This window comes from Bombus affinis, chromosome 7, assembly GCF_024516045.1.
Source record: "Bombus affinis isolate iyBomAffi1 chromosome 7, iyBomAffi1.2, whole genome shotgun sequence".
Classification (NCBI taxonomy): Eukaryota; Metazoa; Arthropoda; class Insecta; order Hymenoptera; family Apidae; genus Bombus; species Bombus affinis.
Genome location: NC_066350.1, coordinates 11,978,524 through 11,999,027, shown reverse-complemented (window position 1 = coordinate 11,999,027; position 20,504 = coordinate 11,978,524). Strand labels below are relative to the sequence as shown.

General features: G+C 32.4%; 5 protein-coding genes and 1 long non-coding RNA gene across 12 annotated transcripts; 4 read left to right on the top strand and 2 right to left on the bottom strand.

Moving 5' to 3' along the window:
- Positions 1 to 818: 818 nt before the first annotated feature.
- LOC126918849 (uncharacterized) lies at positions 819 to 2,008 on the bottom strand. The gene is made up of 3 exons (XR_007711447.1): positions 1,931 to 2,008; positions 1,741 to 1,810; positions 819 to 1,161 (listed from the first exon to the last, which is right to left on the bottom strand). It is a non-coding gene; the product is annotated as an uncharacterized LOC126918849 (long non-coding RNA).
- On the top strand, positions 2,009 to 5,755 carry LOC126918846 (tudor domain-containing protein 3). 2 transcript variants are annotated; one of them, XM_050727275.1, is made up of 11 exons: positions 2,009 to 2,369; positions 2,479 to 2,563; positions 2,645 to 2,844; positions 2,942 to 3,089; positions 3,148 to 3,381; positions 3,451 to 3,581; positions 3,659 to 3,904; positions 3,984 to 4,629; positions 4,717 to 4,830; positions 4,911 to 5,010; positions 5,085 to 5,755. In XM_050727275.1, the coding sequence occupies exons 1-11, from the start codon at positions 2,329 to 2,331 to the stop codon at positions 5,246 to 5,248; spliced, it is 2,109 nt and encodes a 702-aa protein (XP_050583232.1). In that variant the 5' UTR covers positions 2,009 to 2,328; the 3' UTR covers positions 5,249 to 5,755. The 2 variants fall into 2 exon arrangements, with proteins under 2 accessions (XP_050583232.1, XP_050583231.1); XM_050727274.1 differs by having other exon boundaries at positions 5,082 to 5,755.
- Positions 5,756 to 5,864: 109 nt separating this feature from the next.
- LOC126918801 (serine/threonine-protein kinase PLK4) lies at positions 5,865 to 9,380 on the top strand. 4 transcript variants are annotated; one of them, XM_050727196.1, is made up of 11 exons: positions 5,865 to 6,079; positions 6,148 to 6,243; positions 6,353 to 6,679; positions 6,769 to 6,861; positions 6,941 to 7,222; positions 7,289 to 7,828; positions 7,903 to 8,208; positions 8,274 to 8,337; positions 8,431 to 8,555; positions 8,622 to 8,801; positions 8,885 to 9,380. In XM_050727196.1, exons 1-11 carry the CDS (start codon positions 6,023 to 6,025, stop codon positions 9,062 to 9,064), a joined length of 2,250 nt encoding a protein of 749 aa, XP_050583153.1. In that variant the 5' UTR covers positions 5,865 to 6,022; the 3' UTR covers positions 9,065 to 9,380. The 4 variants fall into 4 exon arrangements, with proteins under 4 accessions (XP_050583153.1, XP_050583152.1, XP_050583151.1 ...); XM_050727195.1 differs by having other exon boundaries at positions 8,410 to 8,555; XM_050727194.1 differs by having other exon boundaries at positions 8,274 to 8,555.
- A 537-nt stretch (positions 9,381 to 9,917) lies between these two features.
- LOC126918803 (neuronal membrane glycoprotein M6-a) lies at positions 9,918 to 13,289 on the top strand. 2 transcript variants are annotated; one of them, XM_050727203.1, is made up of 5 exons: positions 9,918 to 10,338; positions 10,835 to 10,971; positions 11,057 to 11,239; positions 11,317 to 11,467; positions 11,557 to 13,289. In XM_050727203.1, the coding sequence occupies exons 1-5, from the start codon at positions 10,335 to 10,337 to the stop codon at positions 11,871 to 11,873; spliced, it is 792 nt and encodes a 263-aa protein (XP_050583160.1). In that variant the 5' UTR covers positions 9,918 to 10,334; the 3' UTR covers positions 11,874 to 13,289. The 2 variants fall into 2 exon arrangements, with proteins under 2 accessions (XP_050583160.1, XP_050583159.1); XM_050727202.1 differs by lacking the exon at positions 9,918 to 10,338 and adding an exon at positions 10,365 to 10,690.
- On the bottom strand, positions 13,163 to 15,106 carry LOC126918804 (N-acetylglucosaminyl-phosphatidylinositol de-N-acetylase). Its single transcript, XM_050727204.1, has 5 exons — positions 14,327 to 15,106; positions 14,176 to 14,257; positions 13,865 to 14,061; positions 13,666 to 13,796; positions 13,163 to 13,581 (listed from the first exon to the last, which is right to left on the bottom strand). Exons 1-5 carry the CDS (start codon positions 14,637 to 14,639, stop codon positions 13,441 to 13,443), a joined length of 864 nt encoding a protein of 287 aa, XP_050583161.1. The 5' UTR covers positions 14,640 to 15,106; the 3' UTR covers positions 13,163 to 13,440.
- A 168-nt stretch (positions 15,107 to 15,274) lies between these two features.
- On the top strand, positions 15,275 to 16,479 carry LOC126918805 (mitochondrial fission process protein 1). 2 transcript variants are annotated; one of them, XM_050727205.1, is made up of 4 exons: positions 15,275 to 15,420; positions 15,501 to 15,612; positions 15,706 to 15,833; positions 15,917 to 16,479. In XM_050727205.1, the coding sequence occupies exons 2-4, from the start codon at positions 15,558 to 15,560 to the stop codon at positions 16,202 to 16,204; spliced, it is 471 nt and encodes a 156-aa protein (XP_050583162.1). In that variant the 5' UTR covers positions 15,275 to 15,420; positions 15,501 to 15,557; the 3' UTR covers positions 16,205 to 16,479. The 2 variants fall into 2 exon arrangements, with proteins under 2 accessions (XP_050583162.1, XP_050583164.1); XM_050727207.1 differs by having other exon boundaries at positions 15,288 to 15,420; positions 15,514 to 15,612.
- Positions 16,480 to 20,504: the final 4,025 nt, after the last annotated feature.

Below are 20,504 nucleotides of genomic sequence, written 5' to 3'. Positions count from 1 at the left end.
GCAACGAGGCAACGAGATACATCTCGTATTCTTGCATCGAGTCGCATGCTAAGTATATATATAGTTAGGTAAAGTAAATACATAATCGCTATGGTGTACGTACAGAACTTTTATATCAGCTATGAGAAACGAGATTCAATGAGATTGTATCGTTTGTTATAGGCTGTGTCTATAGATATAATGTAGGTTTAATTTATTTCCACTTGCTCCATAATCATCCGTGTATTGTCGTCCTCCCTGGGTTTGATATGACTGACGAATGAAAACGACACGACGGGTGTACGTCAGGCGATCGAACGACGTAATGTATTGTACTCGATCGAATTCTTATGATCATTCGATGTAAGTACATGTGATTAAGAAATATTCTCCTTAATAAACTGTTGCGTATGGAACTCCTGGATAGTACTATGATTCTTTGATATGTAGAATTGTAAATGATTTTTTGTATCTGTTATCATGATATAGTAGGACACATGATGTGAAGAGCACATACGTAAATATAATGTATATATATGTATACATGCATACAAACTATTTTGCTCTTAAGAATTCCATGAAATATACGAAACGACAGATAACGTTCTATGTTTGTACTCCTAAGTAATGCCAATAATTCAGTCGATGCGTTACCCAAGTTATAAATGGTTGTTTCGCGAAAAGATGTAATGGTGTTATTTATATTCGATCTAACACGCCTTTAACGTCTTAATTATTTTTCACTTAGGAGATCTGATCCAGTAATATATAGTTAATTTCTCTCACTTCTATAATATATAAATGTAGAATTAAACGAGTAGTTTTAAATTCATGTATTTTTTAAAGCAATAATTGTATTTTCAATATATCTCGATGAATCTAGGTAAAGAACACTGAAAATGGAACGTTTATTTCTATTCGATAAGTATTTATATAATTCTTATGGGTAATCTATGATAATCATGAAATTGTGTACACTCAGTTCTTGTTGGTGCATTGGTAATATGAGTGGGTCATATTCTTAATCGTGCTTATACCGTTCCGTCATCTCCGAAGTTAGTTCCTGTCTGATCTAATTTCATCGTTTGTTCAAACAAGACTCCACCCGAGTAATAATCATCAGCTCAAATTGATGTCTTTCTTATTCTTCGCCACCATAAGGTCTGTTGGTAGTAGTGATCTCTGTAAAATTTATCGATCGTAATTGATTTATGAATTGTGTGAAACATTTTGCATGGTCTTACTTGAGGTCACACATATTTCGGATCTTATTTTGAATTTTATTTAAACTTACACAATGGTTATAAAAAAAAAATTATAATTCAATAGATTAATAAACAGTTTATCAAGTTATTTAAAGGTTAATGATATTGTACTGTCTTAGTTAATATTTTTATAAAAACTAATGATGGAATTTTAATTTTCGATATCGCCGATGATCCGTGAAATTTCAAATATGTATTCGAAAAATGTTACATTTACTTTCTCTCAACACTCGATTTTAGAACTTAGCGTGTGCGACGTGTATTCATGACCCATTTTCCGCGCATGTGTTCAAGCATCATTTTCAAATAACGATGCGTTACATTCAATTAGTCTACTTATCTACTTGAACTCATTTACGCGATTTCTTCTAAAATCTGTGTGAGGTTATGTTTCACTCTAATTCTGTTTTAAATATAATTACTTTATAGCTATATATCATTACATAACCTACTACATATTACATTTGGAAAAGATTTTAAATCTACATGTACTTACCTTATAAAAATAACATTACTTAAACAATTTTTAGATAGATATAAAAAGTAATGTTACATTCGTTCATAATCTGTAAATGACATGTAAATAAATGGTCATTTAAGACTTTATACATGTATCAAAAGTTTAAAAATCCAATAAAATGTCATACGAAATGCCAAAAATATCATTTATTGTTAGACAATAATACCTGTAGTAGCATCATGTTCAAATAACGAGCGATGTATCGATACTGAACTATTGCAACACAGTACCGATATATCGATCTTAAAATCACAGTATACTAAATGTTCAAGATGGTGGCGAAGAATTCGAGGTTTAATAGGCGCGGTTCCTTTTGTTCGTTATTTGGACAAGCAAAGTGGTATTATTATATATAATAAACGATTTCGTATATTTATAAAAGTAGCTGATTTCAATATCGGAATTGTTTGTACTTCGACGATTTGTTCTCTATTGGTTTAAACGTCAGCTGACACATGTTTATGTACAAGTCGAATGTACGCATGTAAGGTATATAAAATTTCACCTGAGAAAGTCGCCGAATCAAAACGGTCGTTCCATTGAAAAACCTGGCTAGAGAGCGAAATGACGGTGCAAACTATGGAAAAGTTGAAAGATAAGGGGTGGTACGTATAAAAAGTGACGTATTTCGTCGTTTGTGAACGTCGGTGTTTAAAAACACGAATAAATTTTTATAAATTTGAATGTACAGATATATATAAATGTTTGGATTAGGTACATTACAGATCATGGGTACAATGCTGCAAGTGATTCTGAAAGTGTTACTGATATACAAAGAATTATTAAACGATTATTAGATGTAAGAACAACTCCTTATATAACTTTCTCCTAAAAACAAATAATTATTTACGTGTTTTAAATTTTTTTATGTATTGTATAGCTTGATTTAAGAGAGATTGGTAGTGGTCAAGGAGATATAGTTCAGGGTAATATTGTATTACAAATACAAAAAGTACGTAATGTAGCTGCTCCTAAAAGCAATGAAGAATCTCGAGCAGCTCCACGCTTGTTAAAATTCTTTTTGACTGATGGTAAAAATAATTTTCAAGCTATAGAAGTTGAACATATTTCATTTTTAAGGTATATAACCATTGCTTGATTAATTATATGTATAAATAATAATTGTCTTTTTATAATTTATGTGAGAAAATTGGTATGATAAATTTAATTATTGCAGTTTAAATACACCTCCTGGTACAAAGATACTAATTGGTTGTGGGAATGTAGCAATGTCCCATGGAATTATTTTGCTAAGGCCATCGAACATAGCACAAGTACTTGGGGGAAAAGTAACAAATCTTGTAGAAAAATGGGAACTGAACAAAGTATGTTGTATCATTCAATTCTAATATACATGAAACTAAGAAATATATTTTGTAACAGAAATTAGCACTACATACAAGAATGAGATCTACAGAAGAAGGTGGTCCACCACCATGGATACCATTTGGGAAAAAAATTATAAAAGTTTCTGAACATGACAAAAACTTTAAAGCTTTAGCAGAAAAAGAAAAGTCTAGTAAAGAAAATACAGAGTTTGAAGCTCAACGTAAAGATGCTATAGCAGAAGCTGCTAAACAAGGCAGCAAGAAAATTTTTGGTGGAGGAAATAAGCAGGTAATTTCTATGAAATATCCATAATATAAATATTTAAAACAATTTTACTCTCGTGTAATTGTTTTATAGCTTCTAGATCACAGTGTACAAAGAATCATAGATCAAGGCTTTTCTATAGAACAAGCAGAATATGCCTTAAAAGTTAATCGTAATAACGTTGATAAAGCTTTGAAAAGTTTGCAAAAGACAGATAAACACAAGTATATCTATTTTCTTTTATTTTAAAATATTAGTTTTTATGACTTCCTAACTATCAATCCTGTTTCAATTATTTTAGTACGTTTAAAGAGCCACGAGAATCGCGTGAACCACGAAATAAACGATTCGATAAAAAGGTAGAAGAAGGTAAACCAAGTAGTGGAAAAATATCTCTTTTTGATTTTCTGGAAGATAAATTACCTTTACAATCCGAATCTACGGAACCAACCAATCCACCTCAGAATAGTTATACTCAACATACGGAAAATAATTATGACAAAATTGAACTTAAAAGTAATGAATCACAAAGTGGAAAGGGTGGAAGGTATGCTTTATCATGAGTAAAATTTGTACAATAGTGTAAATTATAAGCATATTCGTTAATAAAGGTCTTCTTTATGTAGATCCCAAAAAGGAAGTCGTGAGTATCAAGTTCCTCCAAGACATTTAGAGGAAAGTAAGGGTAGCAAAAAATCAAACTTTAATAGTTCTACTACTCAATATTTGCAATATAACGGTGGAAATCATTCTCAACAAAATAAACCACCAAGGTTTCAACGAAATCAGGATAATCATAATTATTCTCAACAAGATAATTTACATAAAACGTATCAGAAACCTCAGTTAAATGATTCTCGAAATTCTAATGTACAAATACGTACAGATGGGGCAAACGTTATGAATAGTAATAATTATTATAAAGCTCCGCAAGACCAACAAGGCAAACATTTTGGAGCAGGCAGGAGTTATAATCACTATGAGACCGATACCAGGAATAAACAATCTTATGATTCTTATGCCAGACATAATCGAGCACAAGAAGATGGAACACATAGAGCTTATCCTGCAAATACAACTGATAAAAATTACAAAAACCAACTGAATAGATTTCAACCAAATGAGACTTCTGGTGGCAAGGGGATTGTAGAATCCAATAGCCAAAGGAGACAAAGCCAATACAATCAAAATACCAATGTTCCTTCTGTTGGAAGTACCTGGGTTTGGCGCGTAGGTGATAAATGTCTTGCTAAATACTGGGAAGATAATAGGGTAAGATAATATAATTATTTGTACATTAAAAGCTTATACTACTAGTAGTACTTACATTTAATTTTATTTAATGTTTTCAAAATATAGTATTATAACGCAAAAGTAACTGGGGTATCAGATAGGACATGTGTTGTTCAATTCAAAGGGTTTGAAAATTATGAAGAAGTGCTTCAAGTGGATTGCTTACCTATAACAGATGATGTATGCAAAACATACGTAATACTTAAACATGTGTTTTCAATACCGTATATAAATAACAAATGTTTTGTATTTATTTGTAGAATCAAACTATTCAAGATTATGTTATGGATCAAAAACAATCAGATCAAAGATTCAGTAATAGGCAGCTGCGATACGACCAAGCTCAAAATCACATAACTGGTAAATTTATAATTTGTTTACGATGATTATTTATATTTAAGGTACATAAAGGTATATAAAAGTTTCTATAGCAGGTATGGAATTTCGAAGAGGTGGAAGTGGTGTTGTTCCTGCAAGTAAAGCTGCTTATAACAAAAAACGTAATCAGCAAAGAAGCACGCAGCCCATTTATCAACCACCGGCGCAACGATGTCAGAATTCTATGCCTATGAATACTCAAAATAATTCTTTACTTTAATGTATTGACAGTCTTTTTTTTCGTAAAAGTACTAAACATCGCTGAATTATTCATTGTAGTTATGTTATTTTTAAAGACTGACCTCATGAAGAAGAATAGTCCATACTTGTCATGTATGGTAGTTTAAATCATAGGTCAATCAATTAAAACGCGATGTAAACGACTCCTGTGCCACAAATAATTCATAAATGAAAGATGTAATAAGTGTACAATTATAGTATGAATTATTTCCTTACACAGTGAAAGTGAAACTAATAATTAAAAATGTAAATCTAAGGTATTTATTATAAGAACTAAACATCAAAATATTTATATTGTAGAATAATCATATGATAATATCAAAAGATTGTGCAGCATTTCAATATTTCGTCCAATTTCGCTAAAACACTAATACAATCCGCATAATGTAAAAATTGTGCTGTATATTATTTGTAATTAATTTGTAATTATAGTTATTTAGAATGAATTACAGTTACGGAAATTGAAAACACGTTTAAATTCACAACAGATTTGAATATTTTTATTACTGACCTACCTTTAGTTCATTATAAATTAATCATTTTATGAACATTTCGAATAATAATTAAGATGTTCTTAGAGCGCCATCTACCGAGCCCAAAGCCATATAAAATTTACATATGGCGAACGCGCCATGTCATTTCTATTTACTAATTTATTGATATATTTACTAAATACATTTAATTTCGAAGAAATTGTATGTAAAAGAAAACTACCATATAGTGATTGTGGTGATTGAAGCAATTATATGGTTTTATGACTCGAAGGCCGGTAATGCCATCGCTATCGGGGGTTTTTGGTGAACAAATAGAGGTTAGCTTTTTGAATTTATCCGCTTACATGTTTTATTGTAACGTCTAATTAGTAATTTCTGATCGTAGGACTACGAAGTATTAAACTTACTTGGGAAAGGGGGTTTTGCTAGTGTATATAGAGCAAAATGTTTGCGCAGTGGTATAGAAGTCGCAATAAAAATGGTAACTTAAATAATCCTTTAAATTAAATATACGTACAGATATCAATTTACATGTATTTAAAACAATTATTGTAAACAAACATTTAAATAGTTATTGTAAATAATTTTAGATCGACAAAAAATTGATGCAAGCTGCTGGGATGGTGGATAGAGTGGGTCAAGAAATAGCAATTCATTCGAAATTAAAGAACCCAGCTATTCTTGAACTGTACACAGTTTTCCAAGATGCTAATTATGTTTATTTGGTATTAGAATTGTGTCATAATGGAGAACTTCAACGTTATCTTAAAATGCAAGGCTCTCGTGCATTGTCTGAAGCACAAGCTGGTCATATAATTAGTCAAGTAGTGCAAGGATTATTATATTTACACTCATACCAGATACTTCACAGAGATATGTCTTTGTCGAATTTGCTTCTGACTAAGGACATGCAAGTGGTAAAAAAACCTATTTAGTAAAATTATATGATCTTTGAATGTAATAATTAAACTGGATGCATTAAAAGTAGTTTAATCTTAATTTATAGAAAATAGCAGATTTTGGTCTAGCTACCCAATTAACAAGGCCTGATGAAAAACACTTAACCATGTGTGGTACTCCTAATTATATATCACCTGAGGTCTGTCAAATAATTTGTAATTATATGTAAGGAATATAGAATAATTAGAATATAATACTAATTGCTTATCTTATTATAGATAGCAACAAGGTCATCACATGGTTTGGAAGCAGATGTATGGAGTTTAGGATGCATGCTATATACTCTATTAGTTGGCAAACCTCCATTTGATACAGATGCTGTTAAAAGCACTTTAACACGTGTGGTGATGGCTGATTATATCATGCCAGCTCATTTATCGGATAATGCTAAAGACCTAATAGATAAGTTATTAAAAAAAAATCCAAAAGATAGAATCCGCTTGCGTGATATTCCGAAACATCCGTTTATCACTAATATAAAAAAAAATAAATTATACAACGTAAGTAATAAATAAAAAAATCGTGTAAAAAATCAACCAGCTTATTATAGATATTTGTATTAATAGGAAAAGAATAATATGAACAAAGGATTATTGGGAGATGGTATCGTTGATTCAGGGGTTGGAAGAACATTATCTTCATATGGAAAGCCAAGAATGCGTTGTAGGTCGGAAGAGAGAATATCATCAACGCCCATTATGTCTAGTGCCCTTGGACCTATGTTTAGCGCGAAAAGTGATCCTTCATCTGAGCCTGTTGTAAGAATGCATTCACAAAGAACAAATGGTATAAATTATCGCGCTAAAGAATATCCCGTATTAACTGGAATACCATTAGTACCACAAAGTAAAGTTTTCTCACAATGTGAGCTCTATACCAGTTCCAATGGATATCAAGAAATTGACAAACACAAGTATGATAAACATAGGAAGAAAGAAAAAGCTGAAAACTGTTCTGAAAGTACAGAAAACGGTGGAAAATTATCAGTCTCACCTTTGTCATCTAAAAGATTGCAACCTGTGAGACATAAGACAAAAACTGCAATTCTTACTATTCTAGATAATGGCGAAGTTTGCGTCGAGTTTATTAAACGTAGAAATGGCATGGTATGTATTAAAAAATTAATGTTTAAATAAATTTTTCACGTGAATATATATATATAATTGTCTTTCTGTTGTAGGAAAAAATAAGTGAAGTGTGTCGAATATCGAGTGATGGTTTAAGAATTATTCTCTACAAACCAACATCATTAACGAATATTGGTAATTTACCACTCCCTTTACCGACTCGTGGGGCAGATAGCATTTATTCATACGAAAATTTACCTGCTCATCATCATAAAAAGTACATATATGCTTCTCGTTTCATAAAACTTGTAAAAGCAAAAACTCCGAAATTAACGATGTACACTGAACGATCAAAATGTCAATTTATGGAAAATGGACCACATCCAAATTGTGAAATTCACTTTTATGATGGCGTAAAGGTATAAAAATAAATATCATAAATTGTAGGTAAATATTGAAGACATTAAGATTTTTATCGTTATAGATTGAACGTGTTGATGGTATTGTAAAAATAATGGAAAGGAGTGACGGTTCCACTTATGTCGAGGGTGAATTTCCATCCCATTTAGATACATATTATGAACATTATTCAGAATGTTATCAGCGTTGTTTGTTGATAGAGTCTACTTTAACATCTTTAGAAACAGCTACAGGATATTCCTGCTTTCCTATTCTTATTGGACGTAAGCCTAATGCGGCTTTAAGTGATTCTCCTTGTTTACGAGGAAAAGAGAATGTTTCACAAGCAACGAACAATGCACCTGTCGTAAGTAACAAAATACGTATAATTTTTTTAATAAAATATGATATACATAATTTATTAATATTGTAGATGCCGTCTTTTGATGCTAGTTCTGTTATTTCGACGGTAGCATCGCGGTCACGAAAAATGAATTCTATACGAAATATTGGTAATAGTTTTTGTAAAGTATCGATTCCAGGTATAGGTACTGCGACAAAATTATCTTCTGGAGATATTCATGTTGATTACAGAGATGGTTCTACTTTAACTGTAAGTATATTTATAAATTACATTAATAATATTAGAATCAGTAAAATGAGATAACATAATTTGATCAAATTTATTATTTTAAGGTAAGTCCTCAGAGCAATGGCAATGATATAATCTATAAAGGTAATAATGGTATGGTTATAAAATATAATCAGAATTATCAACAAAACGTGGAAGTACCACATATTGTTAAAGAAAAATTATGCCACCTACCTGGAGTTATTAAATACTTTGCTCAACCGAAGAGTAAGAACATCCGGTAGTTTTTAGCTATACATTTAGATATAAATTGTTTTGTATAAAATATAGAGGGTGGGCCAAATAAAATATTCTAAGCTATTTCTACCCAAATTAGTGCAGACACCGACTTTTTTTTTGAACTATTACATATCTATGCAACAAATTCTTCTCGGGCGACTACTGGAAGAACAAATGAAATAATATTTGCCATTTGGGACAGGCAAATAAGATATACATAGTCTAAAAAATAGTGACGAAGAATACTTTTGTGATTTAAAATTTATAGAAAATTTTATTAATATATGATAATATTAATATAACTTTCTATTTTTAAAAATAGGAGGAGCTCCTCTTTGTTCCCTCAACAAATTACTCCTTAGCTTTCCTATCCCATTTAATTAAAAAAAAAGTGGAGCCTTGTTTGCATTTATTTCAGAGAAAATAACTTGGAATACCTTATTTAACTCGCTCTTCGAAAAGTAATTTTCTTATAATAAGAGCAAAATTATATTTTTTATATTTACATAGCATATATACAATATCTTTTAAGTAGTTGATTTTTTAAATATAAGAAGGTAGATACATCTTAATTTTTTTTCTATATTTATAAATCTATATCAGAATTTTATTACTATTAATAAGAATATTATTATTATTAATAAGATTCTATAATAAAAGATTTAATATCTTTTATTTTATCATATACAAAATATAAAATCAAATGTAATTTTCAATCAAATTTAAAATAAAGGTATTCAAGTCAATAAAAACTACAGCTATAATTCAATATTAGAATAATAGTTGATTGTTGTAAAAAAGGAACAGTTTGATTTACTACGTGCCCTACAATCTATAATCGAGAGGACAACGATCCCATTCACTTTTCCTTTTGTCGCCATATTGGTTTGTTTTAAAGGCTTATTCAAAAACAAATGATATTCTCAAAAAATACATATATTTTACTTAAAATGCAATAATTATTACACAATATTAAGATATCCTGATTTATTCTGTTAAACGAGACGAATAAAATAGAAGAAAATATTTTCGAAATATTCTAAGGGCCAATTAACAATAGTAGTCTGTCAGAACCCGTAGAATCTCTATTAACAAATGGTGTAATGTGCGGATGTGTAATTACGAGAAACGTGTGGGATGTTGCTCACTAATACAGTAGAATGACATCCAATTACGACATTAATTGAGAGAATTCTAGCATTGTAGTCTCAGAATCTACAACGGGCAGTGCCCACCTAAAACGAACTTAACCTTGAACAACATTAAAATCGAAAGATGGGTAAGCAACAAATTTACAACAATTGTTTATTTATGTACGATAGTGATAAAAGATCTTCTCCCTCGAATAGAAACCTTTCCTAGTAACGATCCAATATCGCGGGTAATCGTACGATATGCATGATAATCTTATCTGTCATACATATATGTGGAAACATTACTCATTCATCGTTCCAATCATCGCTTCACACTTCATTCAAACGAATGTTAGAGTCATTTATGATTAAAGATGAGGAACGATCAAGGTGCAAGTGATAGTTTACCGTTACGTAGACGGTTTGATAGTAACATTAGTATAGATAGATTTTCCGAAAAAAGTCTTCATATGCTTGATTATGAAGATCGATCTTGTAGTAAGTTCTTTATAATATAAACTTACGTATATGTTAGTATACAAACTTTGGAAGTCAGTAATAATCTATTTTATAACTTTTGATACAATATCATTAATTTATATATACTAAATCATTAATAAATTATCTTTTTAACGTCTGTAGGGAGTTTGTGCAATGATTGTATGGCCAGAGTACCATATGCAACTCTTATTGCAACAATAATGTGTTGCTTAGGAGTTGGTATATTCTGTGGTACAATGTATAGAGGTGTTACATTGGGCTCCTTAATGATGGATCAGGTAAGTTGTCACTATGATTCTATTATAATGTTCTTTTTATATACATTATACATTTAATGTGTTTGTTTATAATTGTGTATTTAAGGTATTTCATTTAAGACTTGGATGGTTAGAGCCTGTTCAATTGACTTTTGCAACACTTGGTGCTAGTATGGCAGCTTTAGGTTTTATGATATTATGTGTTGGTTGCCTTGCAACTGGAGCTACAAGACATAAAGTATATAGAGCCTGGAGGTCCAGAGTTGGTGGACGTATCTCATGTGCTGTTGTATGTAACTTTAATGTTATTAGTTATAATATCACAGTATGAAGCAGCATAAATAGAATATTCTTTACATTTTTTAGTTCATGACAATTACTTATATATTACAATTAGGATGGCTCCTAATATTTGCATTTTTGGTTATAATTGCTTGGATTTTTACTATATTCTGGGGTTTATGCAGTAATCCTCGTGTCCAGTCTCTTGATCAGTGCATTGATTTCACTCAATTTAGTAAGTATAATTCATTTTTTTTAAAATGCATTTATTAATTAATTAATTACTATGGGTAGATAAAATTTCATATATTATATTTCTTGAAGGTTTTATATTTCCAAATAATACAAGAGTAGAGGATATGAAAGTATGTGGACCACAAGAAGTGAAATTATTTTGTAAAGATTTTGTTGAAAAAGCAGAGATCATGTTTATTCTAGCAACAGTAGCTGCCATGTTGGTTGTATTAAGTCTCATACATTATTTAATGTGTTTATCTGCTAACTATGCACATATTAGAGATCATGAGAAGTTTCAAGAATTACAAGAACTTCAATACCTGCAAGATCCAGGAGATCCAGATTCTCCTCAACCCGGTATGGGAACTTTGAGCTCTCACCATCGTGTCAAGGATAGATTCTAGGATACGGCCCGCGAGATCTTCGCGATGAACCCCCTATAACTTCAACATTCTTGTTTACGAAACATTGAAGACATCTACTCTACAAGAATTAATGATGAATTTGATGTTATTCTTCTCTATGTACCTAAATTCAGTATTCTACTAATTGATTAATGTTGTAGTAGTTTACTGATCGAGGATCTTGCGGGAACACTTTATGCCGTCCATTTTATGCGACTGTCTTGTAAGCATTTATTTTGTTTTAATGGTATGAATTCGTTAAGTGATATTTTAAGATAAATAAGATTTTATCTTTCATAGTATTAACTCCTTCGATTATTTGTTGAACTTCTATGTATGCAGTATAAGACATACGAAAACATTCCATATTTCGTACATATCTGTTGATAAAGTATAGTTTATTTTGAGCAAAACTGTATATACGTGCGTATCGCGAGATACGAGTAATATAAGTGCACAGAGAGTATTCTTTCTAAACTATTTGCTATACAAAGATATGCTTATATATACTTATAATTCGTACTCACAAATTTCTACTATGCATTAATATATTGTTTCATATTACAAGTCTATTTAATATTATCTTTATATTATGTTAGACTATAAATGCAGACTGCATCATTACGTTCTATTTGATGTCATTCTAATGGAGATTTTTTTTACATGAAAGGTGCAGCTTTTTTGTACCTCTTTAGGATAAAATAAGAAAATTACTGATATGATGTATTACTAGTAAAGTATTTTAATTATGTTGGAGGAAAGAGCCAAATAATAATATTTTAAATTTTCTACGTATATTTAGTCAATGATAAAAATACTTAAAAGATCTATAATTTAATAATTATGATTTCTTCCAGCATGCATAGTTCAATTTTATGTCACAGATCTATTGCTATTTTATAAAAGATCAAATTATACTGTAAAAAATGTTAAATGTTAAAAAGACAATATGAAGATAATTCTAATCATACTTCATGCACAAATCTTAACTGTGCCAAATCTAATACGATTTAAATTATGAGAAATTATCACGTATATTGTACGTTATCGCTAAGAGACAGATTTTAAAAATGGATATATCTAAAATCTAGAATAGCAAGTAACTTGTAATAATTTCGTACTTGCTCAAATTCTTTAATAGCAATTCAAAGTTCTGTTGGATGCACAATACGTTGAAAACAAATTCTGTATATTACATACATGTAATAAGAACATATCAAACTGAGGATTATACTTTATCTACACAAATTTGCAATAGAATAATGAAATAAGTAAAAGTAATGCACAAATTACATGTAATAAAAAATGTGTTTATTGTTTTTCTTGGGATACATTTTTATTTCTTGAGATACATTCTTATTTCTAAACAATTGTATATTTCTGTAAGACCGAATAAAAAAATACTTTCTACTTAAACTGTATTTGCATCAGTGTTTACAAACATTTCTGAAGTTTCTTTGAGAATGGTATAATGTCTTTATTATATGTACATTATTAGATAAATTTAATTCTTCAATATGTACAATTAATTACAATTTGTACAATAGTATAAATTAATGTTCATAGATTATTCATCATCAAACTGGAGATCCAATTCCAAATCAAGAGCACACACTTCTTGTAAGGTATTAATGAATGTATACCGCGAAAATATCATGTACAATTTTCGAAACCAAACATATTGTGACTTGTGTGCAGCCATAGCTTTCTGTAAAGGTAATTCCTTTATGTTAGCAACTATGATAGAAATGAGAGTTTTGCTAGAAATTATATATGTTAACTGCACACTTACTTTTATGTTATTTTTTTGATCATATGTTATTAAATACCAATATGAAGCAGATAACAAACTAATTGGCAAATCTAAAAGTTGTACATACTTTCTAATTATATTCACAGATTCTAAAACATATAGTTTACAATCTGAAAAGAGATTCAATTATTTAAAATGTTTTAAATGTCAATTTAATACACCAATAAATAATACTAACAATGTGGTACTTTTTTTTCTATGCATAACGCAGCTATGGCATAGTATAAAGAAATATGATTCTTATGTTTGCTTATCCCATGTTTATCAAATGTTACAACTGCATTGATTTTATAAATCTCTACATGTTGCAAGATACATTCTGCCACTATCTCTGTTGGCCATTGTACATTTCGATCATCAGGTAACTCTGTACTCCTATACATGTATTTATTGAACTAAGATAGAAGATTAAAAAGGTAATATTGAACTGTATTCAAATAATTACCAAGAAGTTATTTTGTAAATTAGATAGATGAAACAATTTCTTACATCACTATAGTTACATTATCTTCTGGAATTCCTAATAGTTTTGCACATTTCCATAATTCTTCTTTCCTCTTCTTATCTCCACCTAAAATGATATGTAGAGATTTTTTAACATCCAGAATATAATAAATTCATGTGGGATTAATAAACGTACCATTGCTAAGACAGAGGAGGTAAATCTTACTACCCTTTGATCTTGTAACCCAGTACACCAGTGGACCAAAAAACATGACCTCATCATCAGGATGAGCTGTAACTAACAGTATTCTGGCAGGTGGACCCGGAAGCTGCCACGCTGTGTGGTTAACTCTCTTCAAGATTGAATAAAGAGAAATACAAACGCAAAGATACGCAGTAACAGCTATTAGCAACTGCCATGAAATTTCATTGATGTAAAACCACCACCAACAAATTATTTCATTAATTTGTATACTAAGATATTCTCTAATTAAATTGAGATCTACCATGTCGAATGGTGATATATGAGCTATTTTCACTTACGAATATTACGGTCCTGTCATATTTCTGGAACAGCAAACTATTCCGTTAGAATTAGAGACAACATTTCTTTTGTTTAAAGGTTGTTGCAAGGTTATGTTATACGAGATAATAGGATTGAGCGCCATACTTGAGTACGTTAATACAAATTCACTATTGTAATGCTTATATACTCTGTTCCTGAGACTATTATTATTTGTTAAATTATTTTCTTTTATAAATAAAAAATCTAGATATTCCTTAGTACTTATTCAAATTACTTTTACTAACGTTCAATTATGTGATTAATGTGTAGGAATTTTGATATAATTATTTCAAGTTTTAGTTATTTTATATATCGTTAATTGTTGTCTTTCATAAAATTAAAAATTCACTCAACAATGAAGTCTATGGCAATATTGATTACGTTCTATAAGAATTCATGTAGTATTTGAAATAGAACATTACTAGAAGTTTAATTTTTAAATCGTCTTCTAATTTATAAATTTATTTCTTTTTTACAATTGTACGTACAAATCAAATTGTATTTGTTCGTTAAACTTTGTCTTCACATTATTTTGAATCCTTTACTACGTAAATTGTTGATATTACAACAGAGTTACCAAGAAGTAAAAGTCTCTAGATTTAAAATTTTGACTATAGATCTCTCGAATCTTTTTAGAAGACAATAATCTTTTATCATGTATTCTGTAATTGTATGAAAATAATTATTTACTTCAAGTAATTTCACAGAAGCGCGCCTAATTATTTGTAAGTTATGCAATTTATATTTTGGAAAAAATCGATACTACGCCAATGAGCGTCATTTATTATATCGAGTAACTTTACAGTACATGAAATTAGGTTATGTTTAGTAATCTGAAAATTTGATAAACAAAATTTTTACCATGGACATAAAAAAAGAAGTGGATTTATACCGTGATACACCTATCAGATATTTGGGTAATGAAAGACTATCGTAATCGCTTTTTTAAACAGTTTCTTATTATTTTCATTCATTAACATTATAAATGACATTTTTGATTCCCTTTTCAGGATATGCAAATGAAATTGGAGAAGCTTTTAGATCTATAGTTCCAAATTCAATCGTATGGCTCAGTTACGCTGTAGCCAGTGGCTACGTTCTTGCAGACACAATTAACAATGGCTTTAAAGCTTATCAAGTAAGCAATTCATAAGAAAAATATTATTTAAACATACTATACATATTAATAAGACTACTATAAATATAAATTGTACGTTTCAGGATAATGTAACTCCAAAAGCAACAAAAAATACTGTACTTTCCATGACAGACACTTTATTGTGGCAGTCATTTGCATCTGTAGTCGTGCCTGGTTTGACGATTAACAGAGTTTGCGCTGCTGTTCAATTTGTACAAAAAAGAAGTAATAATGTGTTCTTAAAAAGCAAATGGATTCCAACCATTATAGGTTTAGCATCCATACCTTTCATAATACGCCCTATAGATAATATAGTAGAAGAAACAATGAATGTAACATACAGAAGGTGGATAGGATACTACCCAAAATGACCATTAATTAATAATATATGATTATTCAGAGCTGTTCGAGAATAGATCTTAGATTTATTCGGTTTTCGAATGAAACGAAAACATTTCCGCTTATACATTAGCATAAAAATCTACATCTAGCATAAAAATGCTAATATAATATTACTGAAAGTTATCTATTTTATTATACTATACACGTTGAATTTTGTATTGCATTACACAATATCTTGGAACATGTATTCGAAAACAAATCCAAATGCTTTGTTAAAAACAAAAAATAAAACTCGTTATTGTTATTTTTGTTTTTCTCTCGTTTCATTTTTGTGTATGCCAATTTGATCAAAAATTGTTTTTTTCTACTAACATTTACAACAAGAATAATAAATGAGCATATAAATATTATAATTTTCTAATATTGCGCTGATACATCGAACTTTTTTTATTAATCATCTATTACTTACGTTATTTACGTCGGTATCTATCACTTCAAACTAGAGCGCGCGAAGTAGAATTGTCCAATATATAGTCAGACGCACTGAACATGCTTATCAAGCTCAAAAGTCTAAATCGAACGCAACAAGTAACACATATTATTACATTACATTGTTTATTTTCAAACAACTGTACCTTACATAATAGAAAATATGTTTCATAATGGAAAAATAAAACTCGTCGAAAGAAAGAACGACTATTTAAAAGATATTACGTAAATATTTCTTCTCCTTCTTCTATTACCCTCGTAGTTTTTATATTTTTATTCGAAATATCAGTTCATAATTTTCTCTCGTTCGATCGCGACAGTTAAATAAACGATGGAGATTCGTTGAAAAATCAATAATAATTACCGTAGACGGAAAATCGTAACTCATAGGCCACGTTCATTTTCCCATTTATCGTCTTGTCGGGTCAAACGAGCTAGCCGCAGAACAATGGCTCGACATTGCATAGGAACGAATAGCCTGTCATACCTGTGACATATATTTTTTCGTCACAGGTACAATCACTACGTCAACCGACAAGAAAAACTAATCGTATTTCTTTGTTCGCGGAACTGGCTTCGCGATTTTGCAAGACGAACTACGCGCCAAATACGGATAGAACGTTTTATTCTTACTACGTATCCACGATTTCAAGTACGATACACATCGTGATGTGTACGAATCGGGAAGGGATTCATTTTTATTCGATTATCACTAGACTGTGGTTTTTTAAGCATTTATGGGGAATTTGAAGGTGCAAAATACACAAATTGCGTATAACGTAAAAAAATATATAAAATATAAAAATATATGGTACTCGTTATCAATATCAAGGAAACTAAACAATTGCCTAGCTAAATTCCATTTTTTAATTATACGAATTTCCATAAATATGCGCAGCCTAATTATCATATCTTTCGTATGTTTTCCATTTGTTTTCCTTTTCCTGTGTACGGAACACGAGCGCACACGGGACTACAGTGAATTTCTCATTTTCGTAAAATTAACTATCCTTCCATTCGATCTACTAAAACGCCTTGTAGACAAAGTATTTGGAGGTTAAGTAGAATCTGATTTGGGAAGAGGCATCAATTTCTCGCTAATTAATTCTCATACAGTTATTACGTATTATAACATTTTACTGCCTCTTAAAGGTTGGCGCAATACGATTTACTGCTGGTCGAGTTGCGGATAAAATGTGCAAAAAAATCCAACGCCCGGGGATTCTCGCGATTATGAAATTCCGTATATATGTCTTCGTCGTAAGATTTACAGCACGATAATAACAGGATGCACAAAAACGGAAGCATTATAATTCTGATGTTAAAATACGATCGACGGTTGATAATCGGACAAATCACACGATTAGGAGGTAGTGCATTGTGCAAATTAATAAAAGTCGACGATGAAATAAAAAAGATGCGTTAATAACATTTTTTCAAATCGTTAGAACGATCGAATCGTTGACAACTTTACTCGTGTAACTATTTGCGACGAAACATTTCCTTTTAAACGAACAATTATAAAACTGAATACAAGAACATATGAATTAGTCAAAAGCCACAAGTTGATCAACTTCATTTTTTGAAGATTTCTTAATTTCAGTATCGAAATACATGGCTAGCTTTTTTAAATCAATTTTTTAGATACCAAACAATTAACCTCGACAGAATACGTCTGCTATGTAATTGGTATATACGTAGATTCAAATAATTGTTTCATTCTAACTGAATCAATTTCGAAGCTTCGATGTATCGTTTCGATTGAAAATTGTTCGGTAGATGGGTATGCAAGACTAAAGAAAATAAAGGAAATTCGATTTTACGAGACATTTTCGAAAGAATATAATTGTCCGTAGAAGGAAGATAAAATAGGACGGAGGACTATACTTACACAGGCGCTGGGTTACGAATCGACACATTCATGGGTCGGTCGATTTTTCACGGGACCCTATAATAATCTTGACAGCTTTTCAGTAGTCTATGGTCGACCCTCGTAATAAGGTTAACCAGTCCACCGTGATATAATTTATAGAGGCCACTTGTTTACGGCTAATTATGGCGGCACGCGGGCGACGAGTACGTTCTTTTTTTCTCGTATGTCGTATGTCACGCGTTTCCGACAGCCGACAGTGTCTCGAGTTCGATGAAATTTAAGAACGCATCGACGTAAACGTACAACCGAAGTCTGTTATCACGATCAGCGAATATATAGAGAAGCATAAACCGTGAAACCTAAACTCTTCGCACTGTTCTTCGTTACGACAAACGGAAGCGTCTATCAAACACGACGAAAATTACGCGTGGACTTTGTTCGAGTGGCAGCCGAACGCTATAAACAATGCTAATCGACCAGTGAGCCCAACATATTTCTCCGGTGCAAGATCGACGGAAGATAACTCGTAACCGAGAGAAAAGCAAAAGTCCACCGGTATCGATCCTTTAAAACCATCGAACAATAGCTCGAAGAGGTCCTTAATCGATAGAAAGCAACGCATTGCCTCGGTACACGCCTCCGTCACAAAACGAGCCTCGCGATAAGGTTATGTCTCGTGAGTCGAACAGAGGGCGCGTACACACACGCATACGGACAGGTATGTGTGCTATCGGCGCGAATAACGGAGCGAGGAGGAAAGAAGATCCGAGGAACGTTCGCGGGAAGGAAAGCGACGGTTTAACAGGAAAAATAAAAAAAGAAGGAAAGATGCCGTGGCCTGAGAGGAGGATCAGGTAAAGACGAAGAAGCGAGACGAGGAAGTAAAGGAGAAAGGGAGAAGGGTAAAGAGAGAGAGAGAGAGAGAGAAAAGTAGACTGGCGAGGGGGAGTAGGAGCGGTAGAGGGGGGGGGGGGGACAGAGGGATACGTATTTCGCGGGCTCGAGTGGTAAAGATTCTCTGAAACCTGTGGCATTTCGCGAGGTACTCTTCTCTTTGGTATACGCCGAAGGGGGATCGATAGCGCGTCAGAGACGAGGAGAATCAGGCGGCAGGCTATTTCGAGCAACAACACGGCGGCAGAAGCAGCAGAAGCAGTAGCAACGACAGAAGCGTCCCGTCCGCCGCCAGAGATCCGCAGCCATTCCACGGCCATGTCTGACGGCGCACGGGGTTGGCTACGCCCGAGCGGGGTCTAGCCGGCCAATCGGAACGGAGCGCGAAAGGTCCCGCGCCGTGGTCGTGTCCAATGGGCGTAGCCCGTTCCAGCTAGGCGCGCGACGTCTCGTCCAAGTAGAGGGGGGCCCTCGCGGTTGTCACAGGTGCAGCCAGTTGGCTGGCGAACTCGAGGCGAGCGTGCTCGAGGATCGTCGCGTTTCACGTTTCGCGTCGTCGATCAAAGCGCAACCGTTTGTCCGGTAATCGTTCCTTCCACTCGTACGCATCTTCCTCGGTCTATCATCCCCATCCAAGTTACGTTCTAACGTCATAATTTACGTCGATCCGTGAAACGCAATTTAACTAAAAGAAAGAAAGAAAGAAAAGAAAGACAAATAACTGGAAAGAGTGCGGATCTCGAAGGAGAATTCGTTGGCAAAAATCAGCGCGCGTCGTGTGGCTGCTTGCACGGCGAAAAGTAGGCAACGGGATCATCGCGCGAAGGTAAAACGCGCACAGCGGCTCTTGATGCGGCCCGTCGCGCGGACGCGCACGTCGCGTCTGAGAGATCTGTCGCGATACCGGTCTCATCGGCGCCATGATCCATCGCGGAGTGTCTAGATCCGAAGGGAGAAGACGATCTTAACGCGACACAGGCTTCATCGCGATATGCCGGCGGTACCGGCTGATCAGCTGAGACACACACGACGAACGTTGAAACCGTTGGAAAATCGAAGATCGAAAACTCTTT